The sequence below is a fragment of the Hyposmocoma kahamanoa genome, unplaced genomic scaffold (genome assembly GCF_003589595.1).
Source record: "Hyposmocoma kahamanoa isolate Upper Pololo Valley unplaced genomic scaffold, ASM358959v1 62, whole genome shotgun sequence".
Lineage (NCBI taxonomy): Eukaryota > Metazoa > Arthropoda > Insecta > Lepidoptera > Cosmopterigidae > Hyposmocoma > Hyposmocoma kahamanoa.
Window position 1 is genome coordinate 24,689,316 of NW_020653850.1, and position 16,457 is coordinate 24,705,772.

Genomic DNA, 16,457 nt, shown 5'->3' on the forward strand with positions numbered 1-16,457 from the left:
GTTTCACCATGGTTTCACACTGTGTTGTGGATATTTCAAGTACGCTTCCACATTTAAATATCGAACGGCTATGGGGTGGAATTCCCTGCCAGCAAACTTGCTCCCTGAACGCTGTAATTAGGGCCTTTTCAAAGCGAGAGTGAATAGGCATTGCTTAGAAAACAATAGTTTCATTTCTTATATTAATGTTTGTAGCTCATAAATTTACTTCTTGTACTTTTTTGTCACTGAATCTTGTGTTCACCTGTAACAGGCGTATGTATCTACGATGTTTATCAATATTAAACATATAATAACGACAGTATTATCGTTCTTCACATCTTCCATTAATTAAATTTCACATTTGTTGTTTCTGAGATAGACGAAATAGGTCCACGTAAACCAATTCTTGTTTCGAAACCTTTTCTGTGTCTATCCTATTCTTTAGTATTGTTCAGTAAAGATAAAAATACAAATACAATTCGTGATGGTATAAAAGAAATTGGCGACAAGTAAACAAAGTTACAATCTCGTTATCAATTGTGTTATCCGTGTTAGAACCGGCGCGATGTGTCGCGATAAGGCAGTAACGCGCGCGGCGCAGACTCTGGCGAACCTCAATATGCGACCACACATCTGAAACATGGTGAGAAATCTCCTTTATTTCTATTATTATTTTAGTGTCCTAACGTGTGGGGATGGTTAAGGGATAAAGATAAAGAAAACATGAATTAGACAGCTTTACGGAATTCAAAATCAAACAGACTACTTAAGTGTTGAAGAACAAGAAAGTCCTTGAATTATTTTTAATTGTTGTTTGTGTAAGCATTATGTATAAGCAAGTTTTTACTACTTCACGTACAGTCACGAATTACGCGAAGACCCTTCTGCTCCAGACATTGTAAAATTGGATCTCCACGATTCAGATCAGAAAAGCCACAGATCACAGAATAGCAGTCACTCGGTTAATGAATCTGCCAAATTTTAATGTGAAGATATTGTTATAGATACATGTTATTTTTAAATCAGAAAACTCATCTGTACACTGATTGAAATTGTAGTGACAATGAAAATATTTTCGGTTATTAATTTCGGACCGTTTATGTGTAGGAACAAAATGTGATTCCTTGATTATTTGTATCCTATCTATCACACTTATATCTCAAAGAATCTTTCATTTTACAAGAGTTTCGTAAATATTTCAGATAATACGATGACGGTAACATTATCAACGTATTATCATTCTGACTAAGTCTGTTCGTATCAAACTTCGAAACTAACCCGTGAAACGTAATAGATACAACAATACTTGTGGAATGTCATGAAAAAGAGTATTTTACTTATTCATTGTTCAGTATAGGATTAATTTTATGCCCTGAATCATTCTGTAACGTCATCAAAGTGAAGCGCCTACACAACAGTTGTTAGTAATGTTAAAATACATGTTATTCGAAATAATTGCTATAACAATATTTTCAGGCGCCTCACCTAAGCTTATAATGTGACCCAAGTAATACATTGCTTCTTCCATGTACCATGTTGCAGGAAAACAGTCAAATAATAATAGTGAGCGTGTTCAGCGCAGCATGGCTGGTGCTCTTGATACTGGTAGTAGTGTTATTCACGCAAGTGAATACGCTGCGTCGCCGCATCGCTGAAATGCTCGCCACCGGCCCCATTCGTGTCCAGTCAGTATTACATATACTCTTTTCTACAGTATAGTTCTTAAAAAAAAACCTGTGCTCACAAAGTCATTGTATAGATTAATTTATAGGTTAATCAAGGTTGTTTGAAGTAGTACTAACGCGGTTAAGTGACAAAATATTTGAAATATCATAAAAAACCATAACCCACTTTTAGAATATTGAGATTGTTTAATGATATTTCAACTTTGCATCGTTAGGGTAAGTCGAACACGTTAACTAATTTTAACTGTTTTCAAAAGAGAATTTTGTGCTCTATTTTTTGCTACTTGAAACGGTAATTTGGCCATTTGTCCATTTAGCCGCGTTTTAGTTACTGGACGGCAGTACTGACGTCACGGATCTCGGTTCTTGAGTGTCGCAGGGGCAATGGGTAGGTGCTAAGAGTGGAGAAATAGCCGAAAGATCACGGAGTGCCATCCGAGAACTTGGAAGCCATACTCGTTGGTCAGATGACATCCGGAACATAGCCAGGAAGCAACTTATGAAAACAACCACCAACATGGCAAGATGGCGCGAAATAATGGAGGCATTGACTTCAAAATTAGTCTGACAATTACTGATCATTAATTATATCGATGACGTTAATATTAAACTGCAAAGTGAACTTGCCTCGAAGTGCTTTCAACCATATGTTATAGGCCTTGAGGATTTTGTATATCTTTACAATCTAGTAGCTTTTATGAATTTTCTTAAATCTTCTACTACATGACTGTGTAATGTCTTATTAACTGTCTATGATTACAGGAAGGCGACGTTTGATGACAACGACAAAAACCACGCTTTCCACAACCCCACGATATCGCCCGACGAGGAACTGTCTCGGAGGGGGTATTCCATGTACGTCGCTGATGACGCTGAGAGCGGACGCGGAACTACAGAGCGGTACGAACCTGTATTCATTACTTAGATTTTTGCTGCCACTTATATTGAAGAAAAAATGCTGTACTGATAATACGGCTTCGACAGCGCGACGCCCTTACATATACCTGATACACCGCCTATATCTTCCTATCAAGCCCTAACATTAAACTTCCAATAATCAAATCAGGATCGCTACTGAGCATTATATTTCTTCAGGCAGACGGGTGGGCAGTTCGTAGAGGAGCTGGCGCGTGAGCTGGACCACCGACAGCACAGACATCAGCATCAACAGCAGCATCAGCAGCTGCAGCAGCAGCACAATCAGCAGCATCAGCAGCATCAGACGTTGAAATCGGATCACCAGCAACAGCAACACCCGCCACCGTTTCTGCTACAGATTATCGAGGCGAACAAACGCAAGACAGGCAACTCCAACGACCAGAGCGCCGATCAAAATAAGGGGACGCGCCAGAGCGGCGCGAATTCTAATTTTACTTATTAGGACCCCTTTACTGGTCCCGTAACCGCTGACTAGAACTTTAGGGGACCACCATTTAATCGGCAATTCAAACGTCATTGCGGCGATGCTGTAAGAAATGAACCACTAATGAAGCAAAATGTGGACGCAAACATTTGCTTATTTACTGGATCATTTCAAAAACACTGAGTGAAAATGCGGTCAAAATCTTTTTGCTTATTTTCCATTTTGAAAATTCAGCTAAAAAGATCAGAATTTATTTATTTTTAAATTTTTCAATAAAATAATTTAAGCCTCAAGTAGTTGCTTTATTGCACCTAAAATCTACTTAGTAATAATAAATAGAAACAACAACATTCATTAACAATTCATTAACAATTTTAAATAAAATAAATAACAACTGGCATTTGTAAATCTATATAACTATTCAGCTTAAAAAATCAGGTCTAACCTAACACTTCTTTGATGAAATCATGCTTACACAATAATACATATTGCACAATATCCAACTATTCTCGTGTTTAATACTGATACAAAAAATTGTTGCATTTATTAGTAAGTTATGATCTTGTGCTTAATTTTCCTTACAATAGGTCTTGTCAAGACTCTGTAGGTGTTTACCGCTCGCTTTCTACACCTTCCATAAGAACATTGTAACTTAGTCTTCAGAGGTGGGGGCGGAGGTGGTGCTCGCGGCTTGGGCTTTTTGCTCCTCGTTGTCTTGGGTCCTCCATAAGTAAGGTACTTTACTTGTTCGTCAGTGTCCCGGTTATCTTTAGTCTTGCCTTTGTTGGCTTCGTGAGCATCGAGAATATCCTGAATACTCTTATACGCATCCGTGTCTTCAGGATTGGCTTCAGCGTAATTTATATAAGGTTTAAATCCACCAACTTTTAATTCTGGGACTTCCTTATACTTTTGCAATTGTTCCAAATGTTTAAGATAGGTGTACGTGTAAGGATCGTTGTTCTGCGTTATAGGTTTGAAATCTGTGCCGATGAAGTTAAACGGAGATTTCGGTTTTGCTTTTTTGACGTTCTTAACGGCTTGCTGTTTCTTGAGCAGCTCTGTATATTTGTTGCCGAAATCGTACGCATCATCGTCGATATCTTGATGAATGTAATGGTTGATATATCGCTCTTTCTTCTCAGAAGCCTCCTTGTTGAGTTTGGTGGCGTCTATGCCGTAGGTGATGCTAGGAGGAACAGTGACTCCGAAGATCTCCTTATCGGACGTCTTTCCGTAGATTTGGTCGAACACTTTGTAGTCATCTGTCCAGAAATGTGATATTCCTGAAACCGAAATTATTAAAAAATATTATTCATTAGCTTTTAATAAATTGCTTCTTTTCAACACTTAGGTAGGTATACTCAATTCCCTTGTTGATCTAGTTAGCTTACTGCTTATTTCATTTTTTCGTCGTGTTATTAATAGTTCCATAAGCAGTAAGTTAATTTAAAAAAATGTTATTTCTCTAACAAATGTAGGTAATATTCTGTATTACGAGTATTAGAAAACTGCAATTCGTAGCTTTTCTTTCGCAGACGGCGCCATTCATTTTAGAACACAAATAAATTAGAAATTCATCTTTCTTACACAACATCCCATTCGCTTTCGTTTTAGACCATAATTTTGAATTCATATTTTTTTCAAAAAGGTTCTTATACTGTCAAAGATACGAATCAATTTACATTTTCGATTGTAGTTGAGAAATTTGGCAACCAATATTTGCATAATTGGACAAATGTTCCCACCTAATGTATGCTATGCTGTCATCTGATACTGGCCGAGCCTCTACCACGAGATACGTACCCATAAACGGATTGCTGTGCCTACACTCATGTAACAAAAAACTTTCAACAACAGCTACATCATATCATGTGCTCTCTTTGATATGGATATGCATAAATAAGTAGTAGGAACTAACACTCCGAAACCACGTACGTGTTTACAACAAACTGCAACAAAATATTGACAGTATCCGATGCCAAGTTTCGAAATGTGCAAGTCGTAAAGTAAGTAAAGTAAAATTATTCCCAATCGACGACTTTCCTTGACGAAAGGAAAGCCGTCAACGGCAGCTGTGGACAGTGATGGCAAACACTCGCGACCAACTGCTTTTACCACGAATACGCGATTGACTTTGGAAACCACGTAATAGCACGTGATAAACTGATTGAATACCTCAAGTTAATGTTAGCAGTCGGAAGTTATTGTTAACAGAGTACACTCGAGTGTTAGGTAACTTACGAAAGGTTACTTCTTCAATCAAACAGTGTTGAATGACACGATTGACCTCCTGTTGCGTGTGTGCCAATTAGACAAACATTATGGGTTTTGTTACGAAGAGACGTGTTGATGCAAATTGACATCCGTTTACCAAAAGAAAATTACAAAGTTATTACGGTAATTTTAGTTAATGGATCACTCAACAACTCATATCGAATTATTTTTGAACTTTACTGGCTTAAGTTTCTAAGTACAACTTACTATAAAATTATACCAATCGTCAAGAACGGATAACAAACAAACTTTCTTACCGTTGGCGATATAACTGTCGATATCACGTAATAACGTCAGACAATTTACTTGGAAACGCGAAATTACTTTGCAATTAAGCTTTAGAAAGCGCTGAGCAGGCGCCGGCGCCGGCGCGTGGTCCTTAGCAATATCGATGTGTCAATACGAGAATAGCCAGCTTAATAATTGAAATGAACACACGCTTACTTGAGTAAATGTCAATCCAAACAGTTAACTTAAAATCGCATTGCAAATTAGTTGCCGAAATTTAAACCCCTGAGTTTTACCGAGTGAGTGAGTGTATACTTACTTATTTTATTATTAAAAAAAAATATTTACTTTACTGAAGTTACTAAAATTAGTAGAGTTGTCTTAAATTGCATCCTTACTTTTTAATTACAATGTTATAAACTATTTTTTTAATATACTATGTATATGGGTGGCAAAAAAACAGTAAACGTTTAACGACTTTGATCTTTAAAATCGTAGTTGATAGTGTTTATATTACAATACGAGTACGAACTAAGTACTATTTCTAAATAACAATAGAGATAACCTGCAGATTTAACGTACAAACATGTTGCCAGGGATCGATAGCCTTTTAATACGATATCACTTACAATTATTCCTATTTCTCGTTTACGATATCAAAACCATTAGTCGGAACATTCTACTTTGACGGCATGAATTTTGTGCCCAACTATGCATGCGCTGACACGTCCACAAACCTTATCTATTTCGGTCACTGTCCGTTATCATATCTATTGACATTGACAAAATTTTCTAATACAAACTGTTTATGTTCTGTTGTTCCTTAATTAGAGATGTGTTAGCAACTCTCCCAATCGGGTTCCTTTGTAGTAGCAACCAGTTCGTCCCGAAAAATACTGCCACCTTATCTATTTCTGCCGGTTTTGAAGCATAAGCGTGCTGTCAAAATTACAGGTGTGGCTATTATGGACAGATGTGTCCCTGCGCCTAGTAGGTACGCCTCGTCGCTTGATATCATAAAAAATCTTAGTCATTCAATCTAGAGGGTGAGCTGCCACAAGTTTTAATTTTAACCCCAATTTCCCGTCATTATATATCAAACAATATACGAGTATTGAGTACATTTGTCATACTTGTAAACGGTGGAACATATACCTGCGTGTCCAGGAGCCTTAATATCTCCACTGCCGCTGCACACCGCTACCAGGAGACACGTCAACCATAGCCACTGCATCTGCAAACGGAATAAAAACATCTATGGATTTTATGCAATTCCAATCTTTTGGTCGATATTCATATACTAAGTAGGTATACAGATGCGATAAAATCTATTATAGAGCTTTCTTCTTGCTCTGGCCCATGGTCCATTGGGAGAACAGTTGTTCTCAATTGACAATTTTTCCTATGTCAATTGTACCTATGATATTATTTTTTAAGTTATGTTAATAATAATAATAATAACGCACACACTCAACATAGCCCCGCACTAGGGAAACCCTATGTCGCGGATGCCATGGACACACACATAGACAACCACAAATTACACCCAAACTCACGAGAGAAATAAATGTAGGCCATACACATATTTCTCCCGGCCTGGGAATCGAACCCAGGACCTCTGCATGGCAGTCCGGCATGGTAACCGTTCGGCCACGGAGGCAGTTACGTGAATGTATAGTAACAATACCTCTTGTTAATGCAGAAGAAAAACATCATCATGACATCTACATGTTCAACAAGGCTCACAATCTTTGGCAAAACGTATATGTAAAATTCCCAAGCCGTACCCGGCAGAGGGAAGTCTCGCGGGTCGGTGGTGATGATAATATGATGATGAAATGAAACAAAAGGCGTTAGAGGTTCTGGGCGACAGTTCAATCGTATTTAAATAGGTATTGTATAGGCCTCTGGCCAGATGGAGTGACAACTTGCGAAAAGCTGCTACCAGCAACTGGATGCGACAAGCTGGGGACCGGGCAAAATGGCGCACATTGGGAGAGGCCAATGTCCAGCAGTAAACTGCAATAGGCTCGACGAGACGAGACGTTTATATAAATAAGATAATTGCAACTAAATTGAAAATCCGATTACGTAGTAAATGAAGCTCGCTCCTGGGATCACGATACTCAGTGTCACAGCAAAAAATAAGTAGGTTTAACCCTTAACAAAAGATATAGAACCCTTAACTGAAGATGTAGAATAAAGATAAATTATTTATCACCTTATTTTTTTAAGTAATCGAATATGTTTTAATTAAATTTTCAAGCTCTACATGTAGAATGGTAAAACAATTACCACCAAAACAAAACATAATGTTCTTCTTTTTTTAAAAAGTTAACATTGGAAATTGCATCAACGACTCTCAATTACCACGGAACCACTGCAATATTTAGAACTTACATAGGGCATGGAGACTCGTGTTTTAAGGGTTAATCAATTGTTTCGAATAGTTGCAACATCCGCTATGTCACGCATTGGAACCAAAATGTAGACTACAATTTAAATTTAATATGAAAATCAACCAACTGGCACCAAATATAGATCGAAGCCGCGACCGCAAATGTAAAGTAAGACTCACGTTAATGAAGCGTGCGACGGTCTCGGGTCACAACATGACTCTCACTGTCACTGCGCCACTGTCGCAACCGCGGCGAAACGCACGAGGAAAGTAACGCTGCGCTCGCGCAGCCTCCTGTTATAAGCTCGCAGTGCCGGGGTTCGACTCTTCATCCCACCAGCCGGTTCGGAGAGGATTTAGTAGCACTGCGACGGTTTTAACAATTGTGGGAAGTAGGATGTACTTAATGCTTCTCATAAAAGGAAATATTTCCTAACAAGTATCTTGTTAATCGCCTTCCTCATACTTTCTGAAAAAAGTCCTAAACAGTACCATCTGCCAGCTGTCACAACTTTAAGCCTGCCTTAATTTTAGGTATAACCTTTTTATTAACGTGTCCCCGAAAGAACTAAACAACATTTACAAGATCATTACTTTTAAATCACAAAACACTACTTGTATAAAAACAGTAGAACGATAATCGAGATGTAATCGAGTAACCAAGGACAAGTGACTAGCCCACGCGAGGGAAAGTCAAGTTCAAGCTCCTCGGCGCGACCCGCGCCCAAGACACTCGATGTCCTGACAAACTGGATCACGCGAGATTTATTCGATCGGAGATTGATACGATCGTTGCTCCTCGCAGGAAATCGCTTAATAGATGGAAAGCTACTCAGTTCTACACACTTAATTCATCCGGAATTAACACTCATATTAAAAGCTTACACATAATGTTTGTACATACAGTGTAAATGTCTTGTTCACATGAATAAAAACTTCATAAATTATATATGTAGTTATAACGGCAACAGACGATCTCCTAGTATTCACTGTGAATCTTACTACCTTAACAACCCCTTACGACATAGGATAACTTTTTGGCTCACTTAGGCAAGATCAAAAAATGTCAATGGCTACCACCACAAAAAATTATTGAAAGCGCGTATTTTTCATATCAATTTAATACAAACAAAATCACAATGAAAAAGAAATTATATATTTGTAAGGTAGTTTATATAGATAATTCAGGTTTTTTTTCAAATGTGGCACACACCCTGGACAGCATCAACGCCCAAATGCTTCCAAGGCCTCGGACTCTTCAGCGCCCACTGGGGAGCGGTAGGGAATATTTTGGGAAACTATGCCCTACGACTTTACTTCATAGTCATCATAATAACCATAATAAAATAAAAAATTCTTCAAATATTATCAATGCAAAAGCACTATAAAACAATGAAGTATACAACTACAATATACATAATATACATATACATATTATTCATAATCGGTAATTATATGGAATAGGAAGTAGAAAAATACATAATTTCAATAAGAAAGAAAATATCCATAATATTAACCTTAGAGCTAAGTCCAACTCATGGTACCACGATTTCGTTTAACCAAATTATACAACTCGTTTATGGGGAACTGTATACGTTTTTATAATAAGATTCCGGAACATATATTGAGATTATCATTTCCTAAGTTCAAAAGCTATATTAAAAATATTTTAATTGAAAGTCATATTACGAAATTGAAGACTACGTGTTAGATAAAGGTGTATGGAAAGACGACATCGCTCTAGATTCTACACAAATTTGATTCAAAGTGTAGTTTTGTGTTAAGTTTATTTGAAAAGAACAATCCCTAGAGTATGAATCTAGGGAAGTCTGCGTAGGTAGTGAACGAACTTGAAAACGTCACTTAAATGTGACAAAGTGTAAATTTATTTTACCTATGGAATAAACGATTCTTTGTCTTTGACATGAATGGAATTAATGTGTTTTTTGTTTTGGTTGCGGCATTTATAATTAATTGCCCTGTGTAGATCAGAACTAACTTTCAAAAATGCTTATTGATTTGTCACTACTTACTTGTAACTTAGCAAGGGAAAGTCAAGTACATACAAACTCGTGCAGATACTGATAATAGAACAGAACAAGATCATTGCACCTCGACAGGAAGTGTTGGCGGAGAAAATGAGGCAAACATTCACAGTTCCTCAGTTTTATTACTTATGAACGGAACGTATGCTTACATGAATTACGTAAACAATTACTTATTGTAATCATGAGGGCGAGGTCATAGTAAGATGACGGCCGAATTATGGTACTGGTAATTCTAAAGACGTTAGACAAATGCCAAGACCGTTACATGCATAATTATCATGCAAATGTATGCGTTATATGCGCGTTTTTTCTAAATGTTTCTTGTGAACCTAATATCCTGACAATGCTTATATAAGCAGACAGCTACCCAGGTACTTACTCAAACAACAACTTGGAAAAAAATAGATGTGTAAGATTCATGAGCACGCATATTACTTATATAATAGTTGTCTTTGTAGTAACTACTTACAACTTTTAAACAAAGTTCACTGACAATGAACATACTTAATTATGTAACTTAGATTCATAATACTAATGATGATAGCTTATTAAAGGTACACTCTGAATAGAATGAATAAACGGAAGAGGGAAGTGATAAAGCATATGCCTACCTTCAAGTACCTACAGGCGTCGCCACTGGGGTCCATTCGTGTAAATACCGACTATAGATACTTCATTTAAATTAGGTCACTATCTCGTTGGCATCAGTCAGAAAAAGGTAGACAATACTATTTTAGTTTAGAGCTTTGAAATTCGTCGTCGCCCGTAAATAATAAAAATAAATATAATTTATGTCAGATAATTTACAGTCCAATTTGTTAGTGAATACAAATCATACACAACTCTGACATTTTAGACAGCTCTTGTTGTATCATTTTAGATAGCATATTATTATAATTATGCAGCAGAATGCATCACGAGTAACAAAGGGCTATCAAAAAACTGTACAAGAATGAGTCCTTAGTTCGGTTTTGGAAGGCAAGGGTGCTGGTGAAATTACAGGCACGTAGAACTTGTCAAATGTCAACTTATGCCTCAGGGTGTCTCTGAAATTTACTTTGCGATTTAAAACTCTGAGTGACACTACAACTGCTATGGACAGGCGTGGCGCTTACCACCAGGCGCACTTGTCTATCCCGTCACTTGGTGTCATAAAAAAAACTTCTGTCTAAGTAGCTCTAATTCGCTGCTTTGATACCTCCGGTGTCAAGAAAGATCTTCTTCCGCCAAAGAATTACTTTAACCATCCAGAGGGCAAAGGTGCTAGCTCTCTGAACGTGATGAAATTCTCTACCTTTATCTAAATAAATTAAAAGAAACTTTTAGTTTTTTTTTAAAAGGGCAATATTTCGCATGTCGAAATTAATACCGTCACTGGAAAAATTCCCGTTTCGAGAAATTTACTTCAGTGTTTCTGGAAGTAAGTTTAAATTGTAAAAAGCGAGATTTTCGTAATACCATCTAAAAATATATTTAAAGAGAATTAAACTAAGTTTGTGTTTGATCAAATCGATACTGTCATCTACTTTGGCCTACCGTGTCCCATAATTAGAAGTATGTGTAAGTAAGTTGTGGTATTTAACATGTTTCACACATTGACTTACAAATAAATGAACGACAGGTCTAATACAAAAACCACGAAAAAAATGTCCCAAGTCAACCTATGTAAACGTAGTGACATGTAAAGGAATATGAAAAAGCTAAAACGTTGAATTTAAATTGTAATGTCATCGCAGTACTGTCTAATTTTGCTTGCTTCGCTGTCAGTCGAACAAACGAAAACTAAAGCGTGAATGACGCTCTGTATACGATTTTAACGCCCTATAAGTTCGGACACTTTTTAGCGCGGACCCGACGTTCATATAATTGTAAGTCAATGGTTTCACATAATAAACTTACACAACTTTCAAGTGATTAAAGATTTACTCTTAACACCTATTAAGAATCCATTCAAATTAATCACACGCTGATGCAGTTATTAGAGCAAAAAAGTGAAAATTGCTACCGGTTGATCAACGTTCAGATTAGACAACACGCTATCGAATAGACACTAAGAGTGAGGAAGCCTCTATCGTGGGAGTACATTATTTATTGTAATACCTAATTAATACCTAGCCCAGACTGAACGCAAACGGGAGCAAAAACATCAAAGGTGCGCCGGATGCATGGCGGCGATAGTGGCGTCGCATAATTTCACTTTCGATCTACTCAAGTCTCGATTACCGCAATTGCATGTACGTTTCTAGAATTCCATATTACCCGGCTAGAACTGTACTGCAAATAGGTTCTAACCGCCGTATATGGTGAGTTTTCATTTTCGTGGTTATTCTGTAAACGATTATCCCTAATTACAGGTTTCGTACCATGCGTATGATTTTGTATCCATAGTCATAAATTGACTGGACAGGCGGTAATACATAGCTTTAAGGACGACACATCGCACTGCTATTACAATAGTAAGTATACTGACTCAAAATATGTGAAATTCAAGATTATATAATGAATGAACGTAAAATTCTCTACACGTCAATAACACCGTTGTTAAAATATTGTAAGAAACCATGAAAGGATATTTACTTAACTCAAAATGAGATCAACTTTATGTGAACTAAGTCTGGCCAGTAAACAGTTCTTACCCAAAAATATGAAATTATTTGTTCCCTTTTATTTTTAAATAACACATACAAGCACGTTTTTGTGAAGCACTGAAAATCAGGTTTAATTCTAATTATTATTTGTTTAACACCAATAGTTCTTTTGGTCAATTTCATAGTTTAAAAAGTAAATATTATAATAAATAATTTAATAAATTTGTCTAGATACTTTTATTTAATTTTAATAGGGTAATCTGATATTTAAAAAAAACCTCGATCCCTAGACACTTTGATGAGTGTATTTGACAAACAGGAAATTGCAAAGGTGTCTGTAATAAACTTTAACCTATACACATATTTTAACGATCTTTGACGGGAAGTGATTAATTCGTTTTTCGATCAATTCCGAAATATTACACTTTTTTAATTAATACACTGTTGTATTAACAGTGTGATATTCTGCCTACCCTCTTCTATTGTTGCCGACTACCGTCATTCATCGCCACATCTTGCGATGTTACCGTAGTCTCTCATTTGTTCGACACACCACACTTTCTGTATCTACAAATGAATCTCAAATCGATGTAATACGTATTCGGCTTGATTGTTGTGTTTGATTGTTATAACTAACTGTCTGAAACTTTATGATCTCGATAGTTTCTCGTACCGGCGTGCTACGTCGTAGTGATATTTCGGCTAAAGAACTTGGGGGTTATGTAGTTCAGTTCAGTCCGTGGTTGCATCATTGCGTCAGGTGTTGTGCTAAGGCTGATTTCAGATCGTCATTGTTTTATTGTTCGTATGAGTTGCTTCGTTCGGTGGGCAATTTATTCGTTTGGTTCGATACGAGCAAACAAAAAACCACGAGGTTCGATATTACCATTATCACAATTACAGTCTATATACTTTACTAGGAGACAAGATATTTACATGATACACGGAATTATGTAAATATTAATATAAAAACGTATGTTTTGTACGTGAAATATAATAATATTAAAATTCCTTTTTCCATTTGAGTTTAAAATTTGGGCATCATGGATCAAGCAAATACTAGTCAGACAGGGTAAGTGATGCATCTCTATTTGAGTAGAGATGGGAAAAACTGCTTATTTTCATAAACGTTTAAACGTTGTAACTTTAAAAAAACAAGCGTGCTTTTTTAAACGCTTTTCACTTACACTTTTTAGTTTGAAACTTAAAAAATCGTTTAGAAAAACGTTTGCGCATAGACTTTTAAGTTAATTAAAAATCGCAACGTTGTTGTGTTAATACCGAAAAGCAAGAGTAGACCAATGTACCTATGTAGGTTTTAAGATAAATAAGTTTATTTGTAAAACACGGGTTTTATTTTTATTTATAAAATTATTATTATCTATATCTATATAATCATTATTATTGTTTGAAAAAACAAATATACGCGATTTAAATCCGGAAAAATAGTTTCATTTCCTATGTGTAACAATCGCGAAAACCTAAGAACTCGATATATAAAATTATTATTCACGTTGACGAATTAATTTGTTTATGAAACAAATGGCGGGACTTGAAACTTAGGCACGTTGTAAAAAATTAAATTGTTGAGTATAGAACTGACCAACGCTTACGCTTAAAATAAAAAGCGTACTTATGCGCTTATTTTAAAACGCAAACTTTTCAAAGCATCTTTCGTTTGAACGCCCATCTGGTTGCAAAATCTGTGTATCAGATTTATGTTTGGATTGAAAAAGGACGACCACATTTCCAAGTTTAGAGATGAGTTGAAGTTGTTGCCTATTCGTTTACGTAGAAATGCTCACATTTTCTGCTTCCTCTATAAAATCCTTTTCCTGGCTTACTTCACTCACTTCCCCTAGCCATCTGCGTGAGCGTTTTAAGTACCGGGACAGCCTGCTTTCTGACACCAATTTGTCCCTCGTCCGTTCACAACAGTTCCCAAAAATATTCGGACTCGTTCACAGTAAACGCTGTCCGTATGTGGAACTTTCTCCCAGTCGAGGTTAGTCACATTCGGTTCGGGCTTTCAAGGATGCACTCCTCATGTTAGAGCTTATGAAATATTTATTTACATTTGATATATTTATTTATTGTTTTATTTTATGCATTTCTTTTGTTATAGATTTTATGTGTATTCGTCTATTAACATTAATGTATTCGTATGTCCACATTTGATACAATGAATTTATCTGTGTATTTATAGACTATTATACTACTATATAGCATTAATATATACTATATGTATAGCATTAAATTTCTTTATTTATTTATTTTTATTGCCAACCCAAAAACAAACTTTTCTCACAATTCTTCAAGGGTTAGTTGGAAGAAATCCCTTTATGGGAAGCTCGCCTTTGCACACTAATATTATACTCTGTACTATACTCTATCTATCTATCCATACTCTGTAAGACTATGGAGCGTGTATTGAACAGCCGTCTCCTTGGATACCTCGAAGATAACGATCTCCTCAGTGATCGACAATATGGTTTCCGCCGTGGACGATCTACTGGGGATCTTCTTGCGTACGCCACACATTTATGGAGCGAGGCTGTCGAGAAACGCGGTGAATCGCTTGCCGTGTCTCTCGACATATCAAAGGCCTTTGATAGGGTTTGGCATGATAGCCTGTTAAACAAGCTTCCAGCTTACGGAATTCCTGTTGGCTTTTGCACATGGATAGGCGATTTTCTGAAGGATAGGTCAATCCGTGTAGTTGTAGATGGTTACTCGTCTGCTCCTCATGGTATAAATGCCGGTGTACCTCAGGGATCTGTCCTCTCCGCCACTCTATTCTTGCTGCATATCAACGACCTGCTGCTGATGCCCGGTATCTTTGGGTACGCAGACGACAGCACAGTGGCGGTGAGTTATGTGCCAGACGCCCGAGACAACAGTGAAGAGATCCGGTGTAAGCGAGAGGCGATGGTCACCCGGTTGAACCTGAGTCTGAAAGCTGCTTCCGACTGGGGAGATGCTAACAGGGTCAGATTTAATGCGGCTAAAACACAGGCGTGTCTTTTCTCATTAAAACGGAGTCCCCTACACCTTACTCCGACTTTCCGAGGTGTATCCGTGCCGATAAGGGACCACCTTGAGCTACTTGGTCTGGACTTATCATCCAACCTCAACTTTGGGCGATACATCGAGTGCTTGGCAAAAACTGCTGCCAGAAAACTAGGCATACTTTTCAAGGTCAGGCGGTACTTCACACCTGAACAGCTTTTAAATCTGTATAAAGCACAAGTTCGATCCTGTATGGAGTACTGCTGCCACCTTTGGGACGGCTCTGCCCAATACCAGTTAGCTGCCTTGGACTCGGTGGAGCGTAAAGCAAAGAGACTTATTAACAATAATCCTCTTGTGGAGTCGAAGCTCCAAAATCTCGATCATCGCAGAAAAGTAGCCTGCTTGTCGGTTTTCTATCGGATACATTTCGGGGAGTATGCGCAGGAACTTTTCAATTTGGTTCCGCCCTCACCGTTCCTCCTTCGGTCGACTAGAAGGTCCGGAGCACTCCATTCTTATGTCGTTGATATTCCACCTATTCGCACTAAGCGCTTTGCCTCCTCCTTTCTGATGCGTACGGCAAAGGAATGGAATGCTCTACCGGCATATGTATTTCCCGAAAATTACAATTTGGGGCTATTCAAGGCTAGAGTGAATAGGCATTTTTTAGGCAAACGCGTCCCATCGTCGGTCACATCGTCGCTTAACATCAGGTGAGATTGTGGCCAAGCGTGTGTCTATTATATATTAAAAAAAAAAATAAATAAATAAATTGTTTCTTAAAAGTTGTAATTTACTTTGTGGTACTATAAAGTGTTTAAATAAAATAAACAATAATAATAGCGCACACCCTGCATTACTTAGGAAGACCCTGTA

General features: G+C 37.2%; 2 protein-coding genes across 2 annotated transcripts; one reads left to right on the top strand and one right to left on the bottom strand.

Annotated features, from left to right (window-relative positions):
- The first annotated feature begins 556 nt into the window (after nt 1-556).
- On the top strand, nt 557-3,204 carry LOC113229618 (serum response factor homolog A-like). Its single transcript, XM_026463278.1, has 4 exons — nt 557-625; nt 1,525-1,667; nt 2,430-2,567; nt 2,763-3,204. Exons 1-4 carry the CDS (start codon nt 623-625, stop codon nt 3,046-3,048), a joined length of 570 nt encoding a protein of 189 aa, XP_026319063.1. The 5' UTR covers nt 557-622; the 3' UTR covers nt 3,049-3,204.
- Nucleotides 3,205-3,406: 202 nt separating this feature from the next.
- On the bottom strand, nt 3,407-8,271 carry LOC113229617. Its single transcript, XM_026463277.1, has 3 exons — nt 8,114-8,271; nt 6,691-6,769; nt 3,407-4,316 (listed from the first exon to the last, which is right to left on the bottom strand). The coding sequence occupies exons 2-3, from the start codon at nt 6,767-6,769 to the stop codon at nt 3,577-3,579; spliced, it is 819 nt and encodes a 272-aa protein (XP_026319062.1). The 5' UTR covers nt 8,114-8,271; the 3' UTR covers nt 3,407-3,576.
- Nucleotides 8,272-16,457: the final 8,186 nt, after the last annotated feature.

Coding starts and splice junctions, on each gene's coding strand:
- LOC113229618 (XM_026463278.1), top strand. Junction 1,668..2,429: donor ACCGGCCCCATTCGTGTCCA/GTCAGTATTACA, acceptor CTATGATTACAG/GAAGGCGACGTTTGATGACA. Junction 2,568..2,762: donor GGACGCGGAACTACAGAGCG/GTACGAACCTGT, acceptor ATATTTCTTCAG/GCAGACGGGTGGGCAGTTCG.
- LOC113229617 (XM_026463277.1), bottom strand. CDS start 6,769: ATGCAGTGGCTATGGTTGACGTGTCTCCTGGTAGCGGTGTGCAGCGGC. Junction 4,317..6,690: donor TAAGGCTCCTGGACACGCAG/GTATATGTTCCA, acceptor TTTCGGTTTCAG/GAATATCACATTTCTGGACA.